Source organism: Zonotrichia leucophrys, chromosome 6 (assembly GCF_028769735.1).
Source record: "Zonotrichia leucophrys gambelii isolate GWCS_2022_RI chromosome 6, RI_Zleu_2.0, whole genome shotgun sequence".
NCBI lineage: Eukaryota > Metazoa > Chordata > Aves > Passeriformes > Passerellidae > Zonotrichia > Zonotrichia leucophrys.
The window spans coordinates 11,836,678-11,858,697 of record NC_088176.1 but is presented as its reverse complement, the minus strand read 5'-3'; the positions used below and the strand labels follow the sequence as shown (position 1 = coordinate 11,858,697).

The 22,020-nt window shown below is 36.1% G+C and overlaps 1 protein-coding gene across 2 annotated transcripts in view; it reads left to right on the top strand.

Moving 5' to 3' along the window:
- Positions 1 to 22,020, top strand: part of SLK (STE20 like kinase) — a 49,427-nt gene that overhangs the window by 3,166 nt on the left and 24,241 nt on the right. For both annotated transcript variants that reach the window (XM_064717414.1, XM_064717413.1), the window contains exons 2-4: positions 17,733 to 17,897; positions 20,227 to 20,275; positions 20,680 to 20,829. In XM_064717414.1, the coding sequence (XP_064573484.1) occupies positions 17,733 to 17,897; positions 20,227 to 20,275; positions 20,680 to 20,829 (364 nt within the window). The remainder of the gene's footprint in view (positions 1 to 17,732; positions 17,898 to 20,226; positions 20,276 to 20,679; positions 20,830 to 22,020) is intronic.

Sequence of the window (22,020 nt, the reverse complement as noted above, 5' to 3'; positions counted from 1 at the left end):
AACGCTGTCCAGTGATAATTCATTTTGTGTACTGAAGTCTTAAGGTCATTAAAAACTTGTGATTCATTCTCCTTTGCAATCAAGTACAAGGATCCTGCTTTTTTTTTTTAATACCTTAGCCAAATTTCTAGAAGAGTTTATTTCCTTTGAAGCTGTTTGTTGCAGCATTCTAAGGGTTTTTGGGTTCTGACAGTTCATACATTTGTATTCACAGGCCTGTAAGTAATGTTCAGAAATACTCTGTTTCAACTGCTGTTGCACGTCTCTTGTGATCAGGGGAGCTCTGTAATTGCAGATTATAGCCCTGTAGGACATTTTATTCTGGCCCTTTTCAGGCTCTTCAAAGAGGCCACTTTTAGGCTGTTTTCTTTTTGCTCTTGGCTAATGAGTAATGGTGTGGATTTCTGTCCTTTTACAATTTATAGATCCTTGCAGTACTTCAGTGTCAGGTGATGGCTCTTGAAGAGAATTTTGAGTTTCCTGATGATAGAATTTTATGTGCTCTTCATGGATTATTTAGAATAACTGAGTGGACTGCTAGAGTTCTGATGGACACTGGAGGCTGATTTCAACTTTGAAATTTGGCAGTCAGACACAAAAAGCTCCTAAAACAAAAGAGGGACAGTTTGAAACTGCTCTTGATTTGATTAGGTTAAGTGCCCTGAAAAAAACATGGGCTCTTATTGTAATTACATCAGTTTGCTTTAGAAAGTAGTTACATTATTATATCATGTTGCTGCATTGTGTGTTCTAGTACCCTGTTGTGTCAAATCACAATTCTGTGCACATTGTAAGCATTGCTTCAAGGTAGATCAATGTGTTGATGACTTTCATCAACTTTAAACTATTTTCTGAATTCGCAGAAGTAAATATTCAGATTATGTGAAAACAGACCATTCAAATGCCTGATGTGTGACTCTTTCTTGCTACACATACCTGCATTTTCATTAATGATGTTTATCTTCCTCAGTTAACCTTTTGAATTAAATAAAGTCTTGGGCCTGTATTTCAGTAAAATTTGCCAGCCTCTTCTGGCAGTAAGAACATTGTACACTCATATACAAGATTTACATTGCAGAAAGGCATTTTCATAGTGTCTAGTTGTGTCTGAGCCCTTTACTAGGGGATACTATTCCAAGAAATTAATGTACTTTTGGCCACGATTATGATTATTATGGGTACCATCTGCACAAATGTACTAATTTTAAGTCTTCTGTGGGAACAGACTCTACAGAGGTAAAACATATGTGGCACTATATGATATAAGACAGAGTATCTCTATATGGTATGTGCATATAGAGATAGTATAGCTATATTTTAATTATTAATAGGGAATCCTTTGGACTTGTCTGCTTGGAATTTCATTCAGACTTCTTTGTTTAAACTGGAGTGTTCTGCCCCTTTATAGTATTACACTAAATCTAAGATGTTGGAAGCATTCTGTATAAAAAATTTTCATAGGAGTTCAGAAAATAAAATGAAGACTTCATATGAAGTTACTAGCACAAGTTTTCCAGCTCTGAGAATTAACTGGTGCTTGGTTTAAAAAAAAAAAATCTGTTTTTTCTTTGGGTTCAGAGAAGAAATGTTGTGCAAGCTGATAACCCTAATCATGGTGAACAGCATCACCCAGTTGCATTATCCTCTGAAAATCACTACATTAAGTGTTCATATTTACTTCTATTGGCAGTAGTGGCCAGTACCAGCTCATCTCTGGCTGGTCATAGTGGACTTTGGACAAGAGTGTTTCTTCAACTCAAATAATCCAATGGTGTTGCTTCATTTATGTTTTTGTATCTATTGGAAACCATCTTATCTGTAATGTGCCTATATGACTTACAGGACAGCATGGTTTTGTCTTAAATGTCTTCTACAGCAGGTAGAAACAAATAGAATTTTTAAGTAGTGATTTAATAAGACTGGACCAATTATGTCATTTAATGATTATGTGCTCTTAATTCCTTTAAATATTTAAATATGAACTGACTGCTGGTAGCTGCTGAGAAGTACTTTTTTGTACCACTAACATATTAACTTATTTTCTAATCCTAGAAAATGCATTCATTAGTCTGACCTATAAACAAATTAAGGACAGAACAAGGAGAATTCATACTTCCTAACTTCTTTGGTCTTACAGCACATTGTTCTGAATTCCTGCAGTTGGATATTTCAATTTGAAGTTACCCAATTGATAGTAATGGATCATGCTGCATCCTAGGGTGGATATCTTTTAGATCTGTAACCTAGGAATCCCAAGAACTGATTTCGACCACTTACTATATCTAAGCTTGAAGCACAGATAGGCTTTGTTTTTTCTACTCTTTATCTTTTTACTGATGTGGTGTCATTAGTTCCACTAATTCTTTAGAAGAATTTGGTAGAACTGTTGAAACTTTGCAGACATTCCTTTTTGGATGGTATAGTTCCCTCTGGAAGGATGTTGCTTGAGTTTGTCTGTAGTCCTACACATTTGGTCCTAGTTGGAAGATAAACTCATATTTGAAAGTTTCCAGTCAAACACAGTGTTTCACAAATGAGTTTCCTGTGGGTCTGCCATGAGCCCAGACCTGGAAAGAAATAGCAGGTGAAAATGTTCTAAATTGAAGTTCAATACAGAAGAATGACTCAGTGGTGCAGAACTCTTGGCAATTTTGATTAAAATTGTTTGCTATGAGAAATATGATTGCTTCTAATTTATTGTCATTCATAATTGACTATATAAGTTGACCTCTCATTAAACTGGAGCAGTGGAATGGTGCAGTTGCCCTCAGGAGATCTGAATTAATAATATTCTCTAAAGTGCTGTGTTGCTTTGTTTAGCCATTGAGGCATTAGCAGATAGAGGAGATATGGGAGTTGATTTACTCTCAAGAGAGGAATGTAGAAGGTGCCAATATGACATTTTAAATATCTAGTCCAAGTGAAATAGAACTAAACTTTACTTAAGGCTTGCTAGTAACAGTCATCTCTGTAAAAGTAGCCTGAGTCCTCTCGGGCTGCTGTGAATGATGAAAAAAGATGCTTGACAGTTCATAGAAGGTGAATTATTGTAATTTTGCTGATCAGCTTGGTGCCTTGCCCTACAACGTTATCTTTATTTTCACACTGTTGCAGTTTTAGCCTGATTAGAAGATAGCAGATAAGGAAAAGGCAGTGTCTGTTTTAAACTCTGGGAAATCTGTCAAAGGGAAAGCTTTACAGAGCTCTTTACACCTATTGTCACTCCAGTAAGTTTTCTGAGGAAATGGTACTGCCAGAAAGTCATCTGTAAATTGTGGACTGAGAACTTGCTTGACTGAAATGGCTACTTGTTCCTTACTTTTCCTTTTTGTCTGTAGCAAGGAAATATTCAAAAGGAGCAGAGCACGTGTTCTGCTTTTTGGACAGATTTCCATCACTTGGCCTGAAATCAGCATCACAATACTTAACTTATGAGTAATGTATTGTCTGTCTGTTGCATTTGGAACTAAAACTGCAGACAGTTTGTGGAGGATAATTATAGAATGCTTATGATCAGTTCTTGGTAAGGTAGTCATCTTTTCCAAGGTGAGAGCATAGTTATGTAAACTGTTTCAAACTCTTTAAGTAGATAGGAACTCATTATTTGATTTTATTCATGTTTATTAAGTTCCCTTTTGTTTTTCTCATGTCATCTGATATATCATATTTCTTAGCTAACTGTTTGTGTAACTGTTTGGACTGTGGTTTCTTGTCTGGAAAGAAAAACTTCACATTTCAAAGCTAAATGTGACTGTTTCAAGTCAAATAGCTTGCAGCATGAAGCTTCTTTATGATGTTCTGACTTAGTGAAATAATTTGTCTATCTTAAGTCACATGCAGTCCTTTTAATTAAATAATTCTGCTCTGGGTTTTGGGCGGGGTTTTGTCGAATTTTGGGGTTTTTTAACAGAATATAGAGAATGTGGTCAAACCTTTTATCGCTGGCAGGATTCTCTAGAGCTACAAGCCTTCAAATAGTAACACACTTGTTACAGTGTTGCAGAGCAATAGGGGAAATGTTTCTGTTGGTAATGACTGAAATTATAGTTTTGGCCACCCAGTAAACAATATTTTAGAAATAATTTGTTGAGTTTGTATTTGCAAATATCCCAAGCCCCAGTCTGAGATTTCTTTTTATTTGATTTTGTCATTGTTTAATTGAGCACACTTAGGAATTCCATGTTTTGTAGGCCATGACCCACGTTTTGAGAATCTCCTAAGATTGTAAACATCATTTTCCTTCAGTGGCAGTTGCGTCTGTGTTCAAGAGGAGTCTGTAATTAAACTCTCTGATTTGAGATTTTAAATACATTCCTTGAGACCCTGGTGGCTGATGTGTCATTTATAAATACTTTTTCAGTCTTTGCTTCTTTGTGCTTCCCCAATAACCTTTAATTATATTCAGATTATACACAGAGTTGACAAATTCATAGTGTCTCACCTCTTTTGCCTATTGTCTTATTTCACAGTAGCTGCCAAATTAGTCAACTGCAATGCTTGTGCTATCTTTTCTTTTGATTCTGTTTGGATTGTTCCAGTTTTCTATGTCTAGTGATGGAAAAGCCATGAAATTTACAGTTAGAAAACAAAGCAGATGGAATTAATAGCACAGAGTAAAAGAAGTGATGTTTTATAATTTTTCTCCAAAACTATATAAAATTCTCCCTCTAGTTCATATTTAATGACTTTATAACATGATTACAGCTTGAAAGAAATTTTAAGTCTCAGATATATCTCAAATGTGTCATGGGGAAATACAGTTTCTCCACTCACAAATGGGAAGGAATTTTTATTAGAGAGAAAAAAGACCCAGTATTTGAGGAATATGTTTGAAGGATGTCAGGCAATAAAAATTGTCTAATATTCAATAAAAGCTAGTAGGCTCCCTCAAACCATTTTCTAATGGTATTCATACTTCAACAGAAAATGAAGGCTTTACTGGAAATGTTAATTTCTACTGGCATTTCAGATTTTCTGTTGAACATGCTGTACATTCATGACACAAACCAACTGAAGTATATGCAGCAGAAGATGTATCTGAAGCAAAAAAAAAATTGCAATAAAATGTTAATGTAAGATTCTTTTAATATTTGGTTCACCTGCTTAAACTACCATACTTGGTTTTAGGAGGCTATGGTGTTTCTTGAAGGAGTTTTGCATGCAAATGCAAGTTAAAATATTTAAGTTATCGATTTGTCCCTGATGGTGGTGTTGTTTGTGTGGTTGGTTTTTTAAAACTATTTTGGATTAAGACTGGATTTTTCAGTCTTTTGCGGGATTGCATGTGTGTACACAGAGAGGTTAATGTAAGGCAGCTAAGCACGAATTGTAAATTGGAAACTGAGTGAGACACAAAGTATTTCCCCTCTGCCTGGCATGTTTATATTTTTAGCCATTTTCTAATTAGGTGATTGCCTATAGCCTAGAGCAAGAAATTGCTCAAACCTAGACTCATGCTTGAATCAAGTTCCACACAAAATGTAGCTTAAAGAATATTCTGACTACCTGAGGCATGCTATTCTATGATATGATTTTCAAATTTTACTTTACTTTCTGTGGAGAAGAACATGAAGTGAAAAGTTAAGACCATACTGCAATAGTCAAATCAATTTATTGATTAGTGTTTAAAATTGGGTAAATCTCTTGTTACTGCAGAGGACTGGCTGTTACCTTCAAGTGTCCATCCTGAAAATTTATGTTTCAGAAAGTTTGAAAATGAATGATGCCATGGTGACTAAACAAACTTTATTATTTTCAGGACGATTGGATGATTTCTTCTGCAGTTGCAATAATGCAATTAATTTAAATCTTAATTTAAACTCAATTTAAAATGAGTTGGTGAACAGAACTAAAATGTTTTGTGGCAGGGAAACCATTACCCCAGAACTGAAATTGTGCCTTACATCACAATTGGTTTACTTGCTATGGAAGCAATGGTGAATCCCCATCCTAAGACAGAATTGGGTTTTAATCCATCTAATTTAGTAATAAGCTGGGAGAAGACTGTCCCTTTGCTTTCTTCCTATCTCCTTGAAAGGCCTTTTAAATCTGAGACTTCCCTGTTAAAGGAGGACTTTAAGGAACTGGGTTTTGTCTCCAGAAATGTTTAGTCATAGCTGTGATTCAGAAAGGGTTCTGAGGAAAGTTACTGTAGCTTTGTAATTGATAGTGTAATAACTTGGCAAGACTTTTACACAGGATTTTATTATTTCTTTATTGCCCAGGTAATGGTTCTCCTGAAACAGATTTATGCTGTAACAACAAAGGTTTTTTCTAGCACATCTACACTGTGCATTATAAAAGAAAACTTTAAAATTGTATTTCTAAATAGTATTTTACCAGGTAAAGTTAATACCTTTGTAATCAAAAGGTAGTAAAACAATAGTGGAGAAATGTTAATTGAGTGCCTCAGCAAAAATTGAAATGTTGCAGTTAACCTTCATCTCCTTCACAACCATTGTCTCAATCAGGATTTATTCAATTCATTTGCTGCCTTTTTTTATTTTGTAAAGTTCAGTCATGTTCCTGCCCCACCTTCAGCTTTTCCTGTTTGAGGCCCAACCTTTTTAGTCCGCTTACTATAAGACAACAGCTTGACCCTTTAATAATTTTGATTGTCCTTCTCATTCTCTTACTTTCTTTTGTGGATGCCACCAATCTTTCAGTTCACCATTCAGGCAAAAATTCTCTGGGTTTCATTGCTGGGTAGTCAAGGGTCAGAAACTCAGGTCTGTGCAGCTACAGCACACTGTGAGCTGTGCTCATCATGGGGCAATTTGCCAGAATAGTTTGAGAAGGAATTATCCCCAAAACAAACTCAAATCATCCCAGTAACATGGAGAAATGGATACTCTCAGAGTTAAGCTGAGCTTTTTTAGTCTTTCACTCTTTCCAACTAGTTTTTGCTATTAGTGGAGATGTACTAACCAAGTTTAAAAGTAACCTATCTGCTATTTTTCATCTCTCTGGGAAGGCAAGTGTGAAAACTTAAAAATCACCACATAAACAGTACTGACAAGTGTTTCCTGTTGACAGGGATAGCTGGGTACCTAACAATGTCCCCTTTGCTCTTGATTGTAGCTTGAATTTCAAACTGTCTCTTGGTAGCAAATAAAGGTGTTCTGGCCAGCTTAAGAACCCAGTATGCCAGTTGTTGATTTTTGTGTTGCATTTGAATAAAAACAAACAAAGACCCCACACACTGGCCTTAGCACTTAAAAGTGAAATATAAAAAGGAGCTCATGTACAGGCTTGTTTTCCTCTGCTGTTTGTAGTGTTTGTTTCAGTGTTTATTGATGCTGTTGTAAATTTGTGGCCTTTAGTGGCCTGACATAGAACCTCACTTTTAGCCAGTGCAATATAAAGATTATTCTGAATCCCTAAAAAGGATTTAAACAGTGTGGAACTGTGATATTTACTAAGTGAAACAGTCAACAACACATTGCTGTCCAAAGCAGTGCATTTTAGTAAGTGCAGGAGTGACACTGAAATGAGGAGTGTCAGGGTCTTACCGTGACTCTTTTCCACAGCAGTTTGGGCAGGCACAGGTCGGTGCAGGCAGGGTTCTGGCAGGGGATTGTCCTTCCCACATCCTTCCTTGTGACAGGCCTGGTGCTTGCCAACCCCGTGCTGATCTGCTTCAGGAACTAAGCCATGCAAAAGCTGATTGTCCATGTAATCTTCTTGGCTGCCCAGACCAGCTCACGAGAGGGCCAGACAAGGGACACTGCCAATAAAAGGGAAAATTGACAGCACATTGTCAGTGTTGGCTTCAGTAGCTGTCAAAGGGTTGCATATTAATATTGTGGAGTTGTTAAGGTATGTCAGATGAATGCTTTTAGTCAGGACAAAAGGAAAAATAGACTTGTTCCTGTTGTAGGAACCATTTGCTGTTAGCAACTACTAAGAAAAAGGTACTTATGGGAAATGCTGGTGGTGTTTTTATCAGCCAGTGGTTCTGTCCCTTAGCACCACTGATGTCCATGCTAGGTGCATTTTGTTATTTAGGCATAACTGCAAATTGACTATAAGCCCATGATCCCAGTTTTAGTTCAGGTGGTGATTCTCTTTTCTACTTTAGGTATGCTCAATAACTGCTAGAAAAGATTGAAAATTTTCTAAGACTTCTCATTTGGCACTAAATCTAACTCATATGAGTCAGATTTAGTCAAAGTACAGAAACTGAATTGGATTTGAGTTGAGTAAGGTGTTCTGGAGCAAGAAGTGGCTTTGATAATTATCCAAAGGGAATGGAATTCTTCATTCCCTCTCACTGTACAAATGTTCAACAAAAGATAGTAATCTGCTTCAAAAAGCTTTCAGTTAATATTCAATTAAAAGAAAAAAACATTAAAGAGAGAGAAGGAGAAGAAGAATAAAGAAATGAAGTCATTTTCCCATAAAAAGACCTCCTCGTAAGAGCCATGCAACATCACTTCTTGAGGACATGGACAAGATGAAGCTTCCATAATTCCATGAAAAGTAGCATTGCCACACAGCTATGAGGCAAGAACAAGCACAGGAGATGTTCAGGAAGAAGCATTAACTGGTCAATGTTACCATGACTCTCAACAGGTCTGTCAGAGGAAGAACAATGTTCCAACATTAGGTGAAAATCTTGTATTGATCAATGTTTGTTAGTTGTAGGTGTCTGAGTAACACAGTACATTTTCCTTTGCATATTTTGTACATTGTGCTTTTCACAGACTTGAAGAATTTTATCTTGATTTGTTTATCTGGATTTTTTAAAAAATAATTTTATCAAGTTATGCAATTATTCCCATGGCCATTTGTGTTTATCAGTAGCATTCTAGGTAAATTCTGAACAAATGACACTAATCAGTAAAATGTCAAACAGCAAGTGCATAGAACATGAGAATTTTAAAAATACCATCAGTAGCATGCTTCTAAATTAAAATTTCCTTTGAGAATTGCTGATAAGTAATATGATTTCCATTCATATAGTTTCTCAGAGTAGTACATTTTCTTAATTGTTTAGTTGTTTAAATTCAACAATTGAAAAAACCCCAACAAACCAAACAGTTAATCTGAAAGGCAGCATCAAAAAGCAGCATATTCCACTACAGTGTTGAATAGGAATTAAGTTCATTTACAGAACCCAGGGTGCTATTTTTGTGGTACTTGAATAGCCAGTTGTCAAGGAATACCAAATGTTTATTGAGAATGCTCTTTCTCATCTCTTGAGATATTGTACTTGCAGCACAAAGGTAGCCAGGTTATCTGAGCTGTGTGAGGCACCTTTTGAAATCTCGTTTTGTGCTTGTGAGGTGCTGTGAAACTTTAGGGTCAGGATTTACAGCACAAGAGAAACTATAGCATATACCAGCAGAATGAATTTAATAATTAATAAAGTTTATTATAGTAGGACTGACTTGAAAATAACTTGCTTACATTACAGAGTGCTGAATGACACCAGCTTAATTGTTGATTTCTTTGTTGTTGCTGTCTTTGCAGTTGGTTTCTGTTAGATTGCCTTAGAGATGGTATGTAAGGAATGAATGAGTCCCTGCTAGAATTCCAAATTTTATTTTTAGAACATGTGAATACTATAAATAGAATATGAATTAGTTTCTGTAACAATTTCACTTAGAAGTGAGGTATAATGATGTACAGCTTTTTTAGTTGAAACTTTTTAAAGCTACTCTTTCTTTTACTCCTTCATAAATAGAGGAAGTTTCATTTTAACAGACTAATTTATGTGTGAAGCAACAGAATATATGCTTTGATAGTTTTGCAATAGTTGTTGCCAGTTTTAGTGTGGTATTTATGTATTGTTTCATTTCCTTTCCCTTTGCTACAACTGTATCTCTTTGTAAAACACCAAATCTTAAACTGGCTATATAGTTTATTTTTTTCCCTTAAAACATATGAAGCATTCTGCATTTGTTGTGTTCATTTTAGGAGGGCAAAGAATGAAAAGAGGTGATGATGCTTCATTCATCTTGTTTAATTTAATCTTTCCCCTCTGGCTATTTAGCTGTGCTTATTGTGAAATTTGAACATGACTCACATTGCAGTATCAAATTATACAGAACCTTTTCTTAAATTTGCTGTATATTTGAGCTAGTAAGATGTTTACACTTTAAATGACAGTTAAGTTACATCTGTTATAGGTCATCATTTTCTGCAGTAGATACATAAAATAAATTGTCTTAGTGCTGGTCTTTTAATGCCTTCCTTCTGCTATGTGAAATGTAGAGTTTTTAATAATAATCTTTACTTTTTTTGACAGCAAGTTTTTTTAATTTAATGATTATGCCACATTGCATTTCTGGGGCTCTGTAGTTGCCCTAGTAACATGTCAGAAGGCCTTTGTTGAAGGGTTCTTAAAGCCCAAAGAAATTGTCATTTTTCTTTCTTTATTATTTTGTTGACTTGTTGATATCCAGTTGGGAAGGACAGAATTTTCCATGCTCAAGTCAGATGCTCTGTTTTTTTCTTGTTTTGTCATAGTGAATGGCTGTGCTGGGTCAGCAAACAGCTGTAGCCATCTTGCATCTGATCTGGCTAAAAAGCTCTGGGCAAAGCAGATCCCAGTTTTGTTTTGTAATTTAACTCTGAGGAACTGTGGGTTGACTGAGCCACTGTATTTAAAGAAAAAAAGGACAAAAAAGTAAAAAAGGAGTGTAGTAGATCTATACTTGCACATCTGTGGATGTACGCTAGTCTGCAAAGTGTGAGTAAACAAAATGACTTGGTGCTCATGAAGCCAAAGGACTCCGAGGTGTCTGTGTGTGGAGAAGGCCCAGTGAGCTCAGCTGCTCCAAATGTCTCCTTGGGAAGGGGTTAGCAGGAGGAATGCTGGCCCTGAGCTCCAGTCAGCTAAAGCTCCTTACAGATGTTAATGATTAGAAACAAGATGAAGGACTTGAAAGTTTTTTAAGTCCTATGTTCAGACAAATCATAAAATAAGCAAAAGCAAATCATAAAATTCTCAACCTGGCAGTGGGATAATTTTCTGATAAAACCACAGTCTGTACACAGCTTCAGCTCTGACTTCTTGTTTGTCTTAATTCTAGGGAACAGCTAAAGTTAGTAATTATGGTGTGATTAAAAATTATTTCTTGATAACATTGTTTCTTGGAAGCACTCCTGATTACATCATTTGGAATAAAGGTGTGTTTATTATTGGAATAGACTGAATTTTAAGCTGTAGTCACTAAAATAAATTGGTAAGCATTAAGCATTGTGTTGGTTTTTTCCCTAATGACACAAAACCAAAGAAATAACTGTAGGATGTTTGTAATCCAAGATGAAGATCCACTGTGTTACTGTCTTTCTGGGAGGTTTAAGTTAGTTTGGGGCTGTCATTGCTGCTGGATAAAACTGAGGACCTCTGCCAGCAACTGTTAGTGTCCTCTGCAGGGGAAAGATACTGGCAAAGCAGCTTAGCACTGTGGGGATAAATCTCAATTTGTCACAGCTCCCTCTTCTCAAACTTAGGAGTTGATCGCAATGCAGTATTGTGTGTTTTAATGCTGCTTTAGCAAGTAGGATGTACAATTATTATAAGTGAATTTTGGGAAAAAATGCCACTCCTTTGCACATACACCTCTGATACTACCTAATGCTTTAGTTACAAATGCTTTCCCAGTATTGTCAGCTGGTTTTCCCTGTTGCTTTTATGAAAGCCATCATGCAGCAAGAAAAGGGAAAATGAGATGTGTTATTATAGAAAAGCATGGCTGTTTTTTTCTTGCCAGTATTTAGCAATTTTTTCTTATTTTTTACTCTGTTTTAAATCTATTTGCTTAAGTAAGAATTATGCTGAAATCTGATATCTTCTCCTGTTAAGTTTACTGTAAAGGATTTTTTCAGTTATTTTGCACATATTTGCCAGTTCAGCTCATATACTCTTCAAAGATGAATATAAGTATTCCTTCTAATTTCAGTGGCACAAAGCATGTGCAATCAGGATGGAAACTACTTAGCTAGTACACAAAATACCACAGAATTAATGAGAATACTTAGTGGGAAACATGAGGTTAAACACGAAAATTATATTTCATACCACTCCCAAAAATAACTTGTGGAATCCTCAGAAACCAACTGTGGAGGAAGCAGAAGAACCACAGTAAGTACGAAGTACAAGGATAATGTTAAAAGAGTGAAGTTGTCATGGAAACAGCTCCCAAACGAGCCTGGCCACAAAGGCAGCACCAGACCACAGGATCATAAAGATGCTTCAGCAGTCAGGGATGAGCCCTGGCCTCCACTTTTGTAGGAGGAGCATTTGCTTGTAGGAAACAGAGGCACTTTTATCTGTATTTCTATTTCAGCGGTGGTTGGGTTTTGGTTTTTGGTGGGTTTTTTTGTTGTTGTTGGTTGGTTGGTGTTTTTCCCCCAGCATTAAACAGAGAAACTGAATTTCATTAAGTTTAAGTAGAAGAAACTGTATAGTAGGGTAGCTGTGATACATTGAGCAGGCTGGGAAAATGTTTGGCTGATCAGTTGTAGTTCAAGGGTGTATCATCTTCTTTGAGAGACAGTTCATTTCATTAACTTTTGAATAAATCTTCTGTATCTGTCATTTCAACAAGTTTCAGCAGGTTTAACTGAAGTTAGCTGTTTTTTAATTCCTTGGGTCAAGCATATCTATAATTAAATAAAAAATTGAAATTATCTCCCTTTTAAAAATTTATTCCTACTGCATTTTCAAACATCTCGCAGTGAAGATTCTTGCAAAAAATTTCTTTGAAATTATTGACTCATCCTAATTTCCACAAGTCTGTGGAGGTTGCTTTCTTTTTCATTGGCTGAACTTGTGTTTTTTTGATAAAACTGGTTTAATATTGCAAGAGTAGCTATTTGCTCTTGAATTCAAACTGATACTTTAATTACATTTTTTAACATTTAGTGTTAGAATTAATGCTTCCTTTTATCTAAGGTAACTTCTAAAATTCACTGATGAAGAACACCTTTCCATGTTTTGAAAAGAGATTTGAACACTTGATACTGGTCAATCATTTAAGGTTTTTTTAGTTTCAAAATGTACAGGACATTGTTAATTATGTTATAGGAAACTTTGACAAAACAAAAGTCCACTGTAGTTGTTTCAGTAGGCCACGCCACTTCTTATATTTTTATTTGATAGAGCTGCTAAAATTTAAAATGAGAGCAATTTTTTTTTCTTAATTTATATGTTCTAAGAAAGATTGAAATCTCTGCTCTGTGGTAGCTCAGAGAAACAGCTCCTGCCTTTGTGTTGTACAAGGCCAGCCTTTCAGTACTGATTACCCAGGCACTGTCAGAAAATTTATGAGGAGCTAGAGCTGACAATCCCAATTTCACACAAAAGTGGAGCTTTTTATGTGGGAAAAAACATCTTTTGCTGAATAGGGATGTGTATATTTTTCCCCTTTTGACAACTTTGATGATCCATGATTATGACTATGGTTTTGTTGAGAAGAATGAGTCAGAAAGGAAAAGCTTCTTAATTGATTTGTTTTGCTGCCTGCAAAACATGCAGTGAGGTTATGTAACATCTCACAAGAGATCAGGCATCAGGAGGAAAGGTGATGAACAATTTTCTATCTCATATCTCAGCTTTGTTCCTGGCTGGTTGAGCAAGAGGTAAAGGATGTACTTAACTTTTTTTCAGTTGTAAATATTGTTTAATTTTTGAAGCTGCATTGCAGAGGAGATGCACAGCTGGGAAGGAAGGGTTTGCTGGTGATCGGAAACTGAAACAGCTCCTCACAAGCAAAGCTGAAACTTCATATTGGTCATCAGAAGATGAAAGGCTATGTGTTATCTCCGAGCTGTAATCCTATTACTGTGGAGCAGTAGCTCTGCTCTCCCTGCTGTCCAGGGCTGGGAATATGCAACTTCTTGGCCTGGTGCCCGGATAGTAAACTACCTTTTAATATTCTGCTGTCAGACTCTTCACAAAGCTTCTGCCTCTAGAACTTACATTTAGTTATATGATACCCCGTGCAAAAATCCAGCATTGTTAGGGAGGAGTCACTAATTTCACATACTTGTAGGGCCTGGTTTTGTGTGGAATGGTTATTCTTCTTTCTTGAGACATTTTCAGATTTCTGCAACACTTTTGTGCATTAGATGTACATTGCCATTCCAGTGTAAGGGATGTAAGTTCAGACATATTCATTTGCAAGTTGTAATTTTTAAGATGATTTATTCTATACAAGCCTGCAATCCATCTTTTCAAAGTATTTAACTTAGAATTGTGTTTTTCTGTGCATTGACAGCTGATGAGACTGTGCCATCCCTTGCAAGAACCATGCTGTAACATACAGCTGGTTATTTCCTTGTGCATTCTCTCTCCTTAAGTTAGAATGTTTGCTGTAGTAACCTTCAATACATAATCCAAATAAGAGTTTTACTGAAAGGATTGCAATGTTTGTGTGTTGTTGCATGTAACAGTTAATAATATCCACGTCATCTTGCATTAGTCACGTCTTGAGGGAATGAGTTATTCCAATTTGGTTTTCATCTATTATGTATGTATCTTTTGAAAAGATCAAATTTGGTTAATGAATCCTTCTACCCCTTTCTTCTTTGTCTGCACATAACCATTGAAAATGCCAGTTTGGATTTCTTAGCATAGGACTGAGGTTTAAGTCACTTAATCCTACATGCAGAATCAAATGTATTCAAGCAGAGCATTTGGAATAAATTGAATTGGTAGTTGAGAGCTAAAATACAGGAAGAAACTGCTGGACTACAGCTACTCAGAAGTTCTGCCCTTTCAAAATATATCCTGTAACTTAAATTGCAGGTTGACTTTAATTGTTGGTGTACCCAAATGCAGAATTGCCATGTGCAAATCAGGACCCCTTCTACACAATCATTTTTGCTCTGGCTCTGACCTTTGGAGAACGTTTTGTGGAAAAAGAAAGACTTCAGCCAAAGTTTAGAAAAAACAAACATACCCACACAAAGTTGCAAATGCTTTTTGTTCCTCCTAATCCAAAGAGGTTTTTTTTCACTGTACAGTACAGTGATTCATAAATCTTGTGCATGAACAGCTAAATCCTTTTCTACCCAGTTAAAAAGAGCATGTTACTTACAGTAAGTCAAATAGATGGGTATTTTTCATAGAGTGCATTGTGGGGTGGAGATGACTAAAGCCTTATTCAAAAAGAACTTTAAAACATGTAATTTTTTTCAGGTGTTACTTGATGTATACTTAAATTGTTTCATCAGTCCTCAGAAATAGCCAGTGGAAATATGCTAATTCTAAAGCTTTTTTCTTTTAAAAGCTGGGAAAAAAGTCTGGATCTAGACCTTCAAAATTTTACTATTTTGAGGCAGAACAAAGGCAAACATTTGTTTTGTTTATAATTGTTAAGATGCTTATAAAGATAATCACACTGTCTCTATAATAATTCATTATTTGTAATGAGGTGTTTTAATAGAGCTGCACAAGGAGGAAATCATAGAAGCATACTCAAAGCAGATTTCTAGTTGCTTTAAGCAAAAGGATCTGGGAAAAATCAAAATACAAAGTGTTCTGTCAGTAGAAAAAAAAATAATATATGCTGTAAATGTAGCAAACTCCTGAGCATGTAATCATTCACACTAACTTAGCAATGCCCTTCTTGCTCAAAGGTGAAACTCAATCTGGAAGCAGTAACATCTGTTACCTGATGTAGATGGTTTACTTAAACAAAATACTATTGCCAGTATATAGTTTGTAAGCAAATTTGTGTAAAAATTAATTTCAGCTTTATTTTTTTAAGTATTTTTATTTTTTTTAAGTGAAGAGTGTGTGGCCATGCATGCTTCAAAAAAGCCCATTTACAGCTAAAATTTGAGTTCTATAGAAAGGTGCTTTAAAAACTGTTTTTCTGCACAAGTAAAGCTACCAAGTCCAGTTCTGTTGTGGTCAGACATCTGTTTCACTTTTTGTGTTTAATTTACAGTGCAGCTCTCGAATAGGAAGGTTGGTCTTTCATTCTTGCTACAAAGCATGAAACCAAAACAAATGTTGTTTGCGTTACTAAGCAGACCTTTTCCTTTTTATTATTAGAATGTGTGTTGGAAACCTTCTCAGTAGTTGGTTTTCAAATGATGTTATACAGATTACTTATCTTTGTTGTTAAACATGGGAGGGCAAATATTGAGGTTGGGAAGATTTGGTTGTTTTTTGTTTTGGAAAGAATATTGAGATAAAAAGACATGTAATGAAAAACCTTTACCCTCAACATGAGATGAATCAGCTGGGACTGTGCTTTATAAGTGTGTTTTGCTGTTACTGCTGTTTTACTGAATGTTAATGTAAATGTTTATCTTTAAATATTTTATTATCTTTTGCCACATAGAGAGAATTATTTATAGCTGTGCAAGTAATAATATTTAGACCTTCAGAATTATTCCTAAGAATTCTTACTTGCTGTCTGATACCAGCTTTTGTCTGATACTGGTTTTGGGATTTTTGCTGCATCCTGTCCTGGGATCATCCCAAATAGCTTTAGGGCCATGCACAATCCACACCAGCAGAGACACGAACTGCCTTGTGATTCTGCACATCAGAAGTTGGAATTCCCCTTGTTGATCCTTGTCTGTTGCTGCTTTAGAGAGAGCCTGTGTCCCTTCTTGCCATTTAATTTCATTTGAATGTCAAAAACTCAGTGGAGTAAATGCAGGACTTGGCTTCATGGTCTTCATGTTCAATGGGTGAAGTAGACTTCAGTCCTGCACTTCCTTTATTCAGAGGTAACCACTGGAAATGTCACTACTTGGCAAAATAGTGTTTTTTTGATGACTTGAGAAAAATACACTTGTTTAAAGCTTGCTGCAGCTTGGAATTGAGCATTCCTTCAAACATAACTTACAAGAGAATTATTAGAGAGTGTATATATTTTTTGTGATTAGGTTTCAGCAGTGTTCTTTTAATAAGTAGTATTTCCTGGTTGATAAAATATTTTGCTATTTAAATAAGTCACCTGACTTGTCTGTAATCTCTTATGTTTGAAAAAATCCAAAGAATATTTAAATGCACAGCAGAAATGCCTTTTCTTTTCCTTGGGCACCCAAAATCGTGCTTTCCCTTTGCTTGATTTAGTTGTTCTGCACTTGTCCCTGTCCCTGGTGTGTGGGTGAGGAGCAGTGCAGGAGAGCTGGCAGCATTTGCAGTGCCCACCTTCCATGGCTCCCACCTGGGGAGTCCTCCCAGGCTGCTGAAGCACAGGGAGCAGAATGCCCAAAGGAAGGAATGATGGCTTGGCAGCTCCTGAAGCTGGGATGCAGCACACAGCCCCTGGCTGAAGAGGAGCTCCAGCTGCTTCCTGGGGCAGGATCTGCTTCCCTGCCTGGCTTTGGGAGCAGCGGTGCTGCCACAACGTGGGGAGAGTCAGAAGGGCAGAACCAGAGGGTGGAGGCTCCTTCACTCCTTGCCTTGTGTTAATAGATGGTGTTTGAGGAGCAGCACAAAACTGCACCTTAGTAAGGCAGCAATTATCCTGAGCTATTGATGATGGTTTAAAGAATGTGATGAGAATTAAGTGGTTTTACATGTCTTTCATTGTTTCTTGGCCTTGAGAAAAGTTATTAAACCCTTTTTCTGCTAGATTTTATCTCCTCTATAATATGCAGGAATTGTCTTTTTGTAGAGGAGGAAACTGGAGACAGGAAATTTGTACAGAAGTGTCAAGAGAGAGAGTTGCTTTATTTCTAGGGGTTTTTTTGCTGGTGCCAGTTTTCTGGTGAAATTCATGTATATGTTTGCTGTGACTTTTCTTTTACAGGCTCAGAACAAAGAAACTAAAGTTCTGGCTGCTGCAAAGGTGATAGATACTAAATCAGAAGAAGAACTTGAAGATTACATGGTGGAGATTGATATTTTAGCATCTTGTGATCATGCTAATATTGTCAAGCTCCTAGATGCTTTCTACTATGAAAACAATCTGTGGGTAAGTATTCTTCCTTTTCTAAATGTTTTTTCTTATTTCAAAAGGTTATTGAAATTACATGTTTTTTCTTTTATCAAAATATTATTTGTCAGATTTTATCTGGATTGTCACTGTTGAGATAACTACTCCATTTCAAAACTAATTTGTAAATTGTGGGTATGACTTAGGTAATTGTCGCTGCAGAATTGTGCTACCCTGAGTCATTTGGTCAGGGGTTTGAATCTAAAATGTGGAAATTAGCGGTTCATTTTGTGTATTGAGAGAGTTCTCAGCTGGTGCTTATTTGTAACAACAGGACTCCGATTTCAATTACATTAGCATGATTTTAAGTGAGACTCAGAATCCACACCTGAAAAATAAATAAAGAGCTGAAAAGGTCAGCCTGTGAAGTACATACTTTAGATGCCAGGGGGTTTATTGGCACTCCCAGGAAGGGAGGACAGTTTAGCAGGACTTGAACAATAATTAATTTACTTAAACCCTGGGTATTTGTACCTTGACGTGCAGAGCATACTGTACATAGGACTGCACATCCCTGCTGTTTGCTTGGGTGGCTTTAGCTGTGACAAAACAGTTTGCACTTGTAGGTAATCCAGTGCAATATATACAGCTGCTTTTGGAATGGTACAAAGAATGCATGGATTGGGGTTTTTTTTTAAAGAGCTTATACTTCAAAAAGATACCTAAACCAAATAAAAGATGATTTCCTGGGAGTCTTACAAATAAGCTATACTCTTTGAACAAATGGTGGAAGTGTGGTACCTTGTTTCCTGATGCACATTTGTTTTGTTAAGCTCAAAACTTGGTGATCTCAGTGCAGAGTAAATTATTATATAAAACAGTGGAATAGTGAAAAAATTTCAATGCTTAAAGGTCAGCATGAAAGCAAGTAGGCATAGAGGCACAATATGAAACTGAGTGGGTAGGCTTCACTGGCAGAATAAAGATAGAAGTAAACACTTTGAAAATAAAATTGGAGCTACTGTTACAGTAAGGAGCTTGTAAGCCACAAGGCTAATGATGTGGTAAATAAACAGAATTTAGTGAGGGCAAAAAAGAGAAGAATGACAGTTGGACATTAAATACATGTTTGCTTTCCAAGATTAGAAACGTGATTTCTCTAGCAAAGAGACCTTTGTCAGACCAAACTACAAATTTTAGAGAAATAAATTCTTTATGTACAATTTCCCACACTTAGCTACTTGGCACACAGAAGCATGTAAATGGAATAACGTTTACAGGATTTACAAAGAATTGCATTATATAAAATATTTGTTGGTACCATTGCTGTGGGGATTAATTGCAATAATAATTTGAAGTATATGTGACATAAGTGGTGTATATATAAATGCTGTGGTACAAGGTATACTTTGAGGTTTCCTGTTTTATCAGCAATTATACGCTGATTTTAAAATTACTCTACAGAAAAATAAAAAAATAACTTACTGTTTCCAATCATATTGACTGTTGACATTCTGGCAAGAAATGCTTCTTAGCTCTCAGACAGTAGATTATAATTTATAATATTTAAAGTTTAAATTAAAGGAAAAAACCCACATAAACACGTAAGGAAGAGTGGGGTATCAGTCTTGCATGAAATTTCCTCTTTCTTGCTCTCCTCATTCGTTTTGTCTCTCCCCTTTCTCCTTTGCATATATTCTTTCTGTCCTTCATAGCAGCATAGTTTGTGCTCATAAATAATTGCAGTATATTTTTATTTCAAAAGGAAGCTCAGAACTGGGAATGAACTTGTTCTGGTATTATTAAATCCTGGGATAAAGGCCTTGAAGTATTGTAGGCATGAATTAAACAAAGGAAAATTAATGTAAACATCTGAATTTAACAATTTTATGTAGCTTTTCAGAGCGTTTTTTCTGTATTTTCATCTTGTCTGAAACAATATAGGAGATAGCATCAGCTGCTGGAAAATCATTTAGCTCTTGGACTTTTCAGTCAGAGAGATTATAGTATAGGAGTAGAGCTTAATAACCGAGAAATGAGTTTGCAGGGATTATGTAAATCACATTACAAGGAGTAGGTTTAAGATGACTGTGTCATTATGTTTTATAAGTTTTATTATACTATTTTATAGTTGGATTAAAACTTTTGTCTGAGGGTCTCAAGGCATTTTTCAAATAATTTGTTGAGCAGTACACCCCTACTTTTAGCTGGGTAAGAGTACCAGTATTTTGCAGGTTAGTAAAATAACTTGTTGAGGCCAAATATTCTGAAACTCTGATCTCCCAAAAATGCTCCCTTAATCAATGATTCACCTCAGTGGAACTATTTAGTTTCTAATCTCTATATTTTTTTATTTATTTATATACAGATCCTGATTGAATTTTGTGCAGGAGGAGCAGTAGATGCAGTAATGTTGGGTAAATAAGTTATTTCAACTAATAATAATAATGATCCTAATACCTTAAAGTGATAATATATACTGTAACTTATTTCATATATGTATTGTTTTGATATGATTTATGTAAAAGATCTAGTCTTTAACATCTGTATGTAACACACAAAAGAACCAGTCTCTAAATGATGTAGTTTTTTCACAGTTCAGATAGGTAGGTATACATAATTCATAATGAGAAGGGGGTTGGGCTCAAGGAATAAAATCTTTACTAGAAGGAGCAAGTATTCTGAGAGAATTTTTTTCTGACATGTGATGCTTAGAATCTGTCAGATTAATTAGTTTCCCCATATATTCCTATAGGGTTTGCTATGAACATGTAACATAAAATGCAAAAATGTTGTGATTATTTCTGTCTCTCTCTTGTAGAGCTTGAAAGGCCGTTAACAGAGCCACAGATCAAAGTGGTGTGCAGGCAGACACTGGAAGCACTGAACTACTTGCATGAGAATAAGATCATCCACAGAGATCTAAAAGCTGGCAATATTCTTTTCACATTAGATGGAGACATTAAACTAGGTAAGCATGTTGCAAATAAAACTCTTTCCTGGAACTTGGCATGGTCTTTTAATTGTATTTTCCTTTAGCTGCAGTTTGTCAAGGTTCAATATTTACCTACTGAAATACCAATCTAACAATGAGAGGTTTTTCAGAAGCAAGTGGTTTGGTGCTATCAAGGAAAAAAAAACAACAGAAAAACTTGAGCAAATATCCTGACTGTACTTATGCCATCTTTCATACTTCAAAATCAGCACAAGAAGTCATCATAGATCATGCTGTTTCTTAGTATAAAGTTCCTGATTATACTTACCTTCACTCTGATAACATCAGAACTTCCCTTTGAAGTTGTTAGTTTGGAAAGGGAACATTCTTCACAGCCACCAAAAAGCAGTACCTTGTACTGTTGTCTCTTCCTTTGAGAGAGGAGTAGTAATCTGAATCATCCAGCTTAGTTTTCTCATTCCTTTTTCAATTGTTTGTTGCACTGAAATTAAGACAGAACAGTCTGGAACAAAATACAGCTTACTATTGTTGATTTCTGTTTTTTTTTTAAATCTAAGTTTAAGCATTCATCCACATTTTTAGTCTGATGAGGATTCCTCCATGCAGAACTGACAAAGGGCTGCTGGTGGTGAACAGCATCCCTTCATTCAGCCAGGAAAGGGCAGGAATTATCTGGATCCACTTTGTTTCAGGGGAAAATGTGTATAAGCTGTCAGCCTTTGCAGTGCCTCTACCCATGGCATGGTTCCATGACATCCCTGCCCACGCTCAGGTTTCAAAGCCTTCCCTCTGCATGGGATCAGTGTGATCAGTTGTATTTCTTTGGATGCACAGAGGGCAGGGGTAACGAAAATCAAAATAGTGCCACAGGGAACCGGGGCTCTAAATTTGCAGCCTTGATACAGACTTTCCTTTTAAATGTAAGCAAGATGTGTCCAAATTCAGGAATATATCTCCTGCCTAACTCATACTGATCACATCTCAGCAAGGTACTGTGCACCTTCTCCATTAGAAACTGAGAATATTTAAGAACCTGCATTGCTGTATTGATCAGTTCAGTGTGATTGTGCTTTTCCATGGATCCCTGTGTAAGATTAATCCTTGTACATACAATCCTTGCATCTGGCTTTCTTTTAGCCTGCAGAGTGCGTGTAACTTTACTGGTGTAGCTTTTCTTTGGAGCCAGAACATTTAGTGATGCACTTG